The sequence below is a fragment of the Sinocyclocheilus rhinocerous genome, unplaced genomic scaffold, assembly GCF_001515625.1.
Source record: "Sinocyclocheilus rhinocerous isolate Xijiao unplaced genomic scaffold, SAMN03320098_v1.1 scaffold1598, whole genome shotgun sequence".
Classification (NCBI taxonomy): domain Eukaryota; kingdom Metazoa; phylum Chordata; class Actinopteri; order Cypriniformes; family Cyprinidae; genus Sinocyclocheilus; species Sinocyclocheilus rhinocerous.
The window spans coordinates 343,030-346,656 of NW_015661398.1; the positions used below are offsets into that span (position 1 = coordinate 343,030).

A 3,627-nucleotide genomic window follows, 5' to 3' on the forward strand; every position below is an offset into this window, starting at 1 on the left:
TTAAAACATAAATAACTGTATTTTTAAATACAACATTTAAATTATTGAACACTTACACATTTTTTAAACCATTACAATTATAATTTTTTTTATTAGCTAATAAACTAATAAAACTACACATTCTGAACAATTATAGTTTTAAGCAGTGTATTAGTAGTTAGTTAGTTTCCATTTTTCTCAATCTTTTTCTTACAGTGTAGTAACTGTAGTAGGTGTTTCATAAATTAACAATTATTCAGTTATTGTTATTAAATTGAACAATAGCAAATAGCAGCTAACTTAATTCACTGCTAGGCATCTTTGGTTTCCTCATTTTGTGCAATTTAGATGGAAATTGTGTGCCTTTTTATCGTTTGAGTCACTTATCAAAAGTTGCTAATAATTGCCAAATACATTTTAAAAATAGCTACATTTGTTGCTAGGTGCTTTTGGAAGAAAAAGTTGTAGTGTGAAAAGTTGCTAAATTTAGCAACAAAATTGCTAAGTTGGCAACACTGGATGTCACATGGATTATTTTAACGATCTCCTTGCTTACGTTTCTGTGCGTTGATCGTGTTAGGATCCTTGCTGTCTATGGAGGGTCGGAGAGCTCTCGGAATGCATCAGACATGTCTTAATTAGTGTTCTGAAGATGAACGAAGGTCTTACGGGTTTGGAACGACATGAGGGTGAGTAATTAATGACAGAATTTTCATTTTTGGGTGAACTGTCCCTTTAAGTGCCACCCCCCATTTTTTGAGCATTGACGGGAAAGTGCACTATACAAACTTAAATTGTTATAATGAACGCTTTGGAATACAGACCTAAGGTTGGACTCTGTTTTAAGACAATCTTCTTAAAAAAAAAAAGAAAAAAAAAAAGAGTCCAACCTTCAAAATATTAAAGTATCAATAAGTTATAGAAGTTTAAATTTACTGTTAAGAAAATGCACTGTACCAATTGTTAATTACAAAAATATTTTTGAATCCAAAATTGCTATAAAATTAAAGCCTTATGTCTAAATAAGTTATGTTCCAAATTTGAAGTTGATATTAAAAAAATTGAGGTTCCTGTGAGATTTTATTTTAAGGCGTTATACCACAAACAGCCACCGGGTGCCATCAAAACTCCATTATGCATTTTTCTGTCACAAATGTCTAAATTTCTCTGTCAATATTACTTCTATCAAAAAATAACCACCAAATATTGAATCCTGAGACATTTCTGACAATATGTATTTTGTCAAGAATATAAAAAATTTTGATAAAAAAAAAACATAATACATTTTGTAATATGAGACTTGAATCCACCCACTAAGAGACCGCTAAAAGATTTTAAAGTACCATTTCCATGGTAAGGCAATGTCCAATTTAAAAATTAATCTTTCAAATTATGTATAATTTATTATGATTATTAAAATATGTAATAGAGAAGACAAAAAAAAGAGTGCATTTGGGCCTTTGGGTGACACTTAAGGGGTTAAAAACTTTTAATATCATAAATGACTGTTGCGATACTTAAATGTAGTTTTTACACTTTCAAATCGTATTTTCATATTTTTTTCTAAGATTGTATCAGATGACGTGTTTTTTGTGCAATTTGTAAATGTATGATTTGTCTGCATGATTAAATAAAACAAATGCTAAGAAATGGTTCAACTGTAAAGGCTGCAATTTAAATTTTTAAAATGATTTAACGTTTTAACTTTTAACATGAAAATAACTGACATTTTTAAATAACCTTTTAAAATAAAAACTTTTTTCCATTTTTATTTTTGAATTAATATTGTTTTTGGCACTCCTGGAACATAATGCCATGTATTTGACCTTCAACATTTCAAATGTTTAAATAAATGAAATATAACTAATTTATTATAAAACTACACTTTTATAAATTATTATAACTGTATTAATGTGTTGTTAATGATAATTTAATATAAATAAAAAAAAATTTTTTGAAGGTTTTGAGCACCACTAATATTATAATAATCAAAGATTGAACTCTTTGTTTCCGCCCTTCTCTTCCAGTTTTTACGGTCGCTGCTGCTGCTGCTGGAAGTGTTTTTGTCCGCAATTTCTGGCATTACAGCATCAGTTCAGTCCAGACTGAGAGAGAGCCATGATCTGAACGCGTTCAGACGGGAAGATGTCGAGCAGCAGCGGCGTGTTTGAGAGCAGACTGAAGGCGGTGCTGGAGTCCGCGGTGATGGAGATCCTCCAGCTGCTCTCTTCCAGTTTTTACGGTCGCTGCTGCTGCTGCTGAAGCCGGAAGTGTTTTTGTCCGCAATTTCTGGCATTACAGGATCAGTTCATTTCAGACTGAGAGAGAGCCGTGATCTGAACGCGTTCAGACGGGAAGATGTCGAGCAGCAGCGGCGTGTTTGAGAGCAGACTGAAGGCGGTGCTGGAGTCCGCGGTGATGGAGATCCTCCAGCTGCACGAGGAAGGACTGGCGCTGCTGCGGCCGCAGATCCGCCGGAGAGACGCGCAGATCGGCGCGATGCGGAGCTCCAGAGACTCGGTACACAGCTCCGATCATCACTCATCAGCGGGCTTGCGAAGGCTACTTTGGAAATGTAATAGGTTACAGATTACAAGTTACCCTATTTAATATGTAATAACTAGGGCTGTCAGTTTAACACGTTAACTTAAGTAGTTATAAAAAATTACGCGATTAAAATATTTTAACGCACTGGCCCCGCCCCCAGACCTGACGTCATCTTACATTTCATAGAGTTGACTGTTGATAAATATGATGCAGAGCAACAACTCCATAAATGCAGTTATGCCCTAAAATTCGAGATATTGGGGCAAAAAATGTCCCTGTAGGAGTTTTTGTCTCATATTTATATCACGTGATAAGCGATATCACATGAGTTCTGTATTTGTCACGAATATCACGAGTGCAAATGTGATTTTACACAACAGTTCAGCAGCTAAATAAGAAGTTTATATTGTGTTATATTTTAAACACAATATATTCTGTTTTTGCTCAGTTTTGCAAACAAAAATAAATAACCTATAAAGCCACAGCAGAATTGTTGCGCATCTGTGAGAAACACAGCGGTGTTTAGTTTCTGAATGAATCCACGTTTTGAACGAATCGAGTGAATCAATGATTCAAAGATCCATTAATAAAGAGAGTCCTTTACTGAATTCCTGAATGAATCAGCCGTTTGAACGAATCGAATGAATGAATGACTCAGACATTTACTGCCACCTGCAGGCAGATTTAGTTTATTATTTAGAGTATTTCATTTTTTTAAAAAAGGGAAAAAAACTTTAAAGGGATAGTTCACCCTAAATTTTTTAATTATGTAATCATTTACTCAAACCTGAATGACTTACTTTCTTTTGTGGAACATAAAAGAAGGTATTTTAAAGACTGTCGGTAACAAAGCTGTTTTGGTTACCAGTGAATTTCATCGCATGAACACAAATAAAAAAAACAGAGTTTTTCAAATTATCTTCTTTTATGTTCCATAGTTTATGTTGGGCCGTTGTAGCCTAAACGTTTATGTGTAATAAATTTTATGTTGAATCAAATAAAATATTTCTTTCTAAAGCTACTATTTGTAATGTCTACTTACTACTTTCTCATTTAACACAAAAATAGTTTTAAATAATCTTTTGGGGGTATTTTCACAGC

The 3,627-nt window shown here is 33.5% G+C and overlaps 1 protein-coding gene across 1 annotated transcript in view; it reads left to right on the forward strand.

Moving 5' to 3' along the window:
* The first annotated feature begins 2,124 nt into the window (after positions 1–2,124).
* LOC107726317 (zinc finger protein 189-like) overlaps positions 2,125–3,627 on the forward strand; it is a 5,353-nt gene continuing 3,850 nt past the window's right edge. Inside the window, exons 1-2 of the mRNA XM_016535860.1 lie at positions 2,125–2,181; positions 2,370–2,499. Of these exons, the coding sequence (XP_016391346.1) occupies positions 2,125–2,181; positions 2,370–2,499 (187 nt within the window). The remainder of the gene's footprint in view (positions 2,182–2,369; positions 2,500–3,627) is intronic.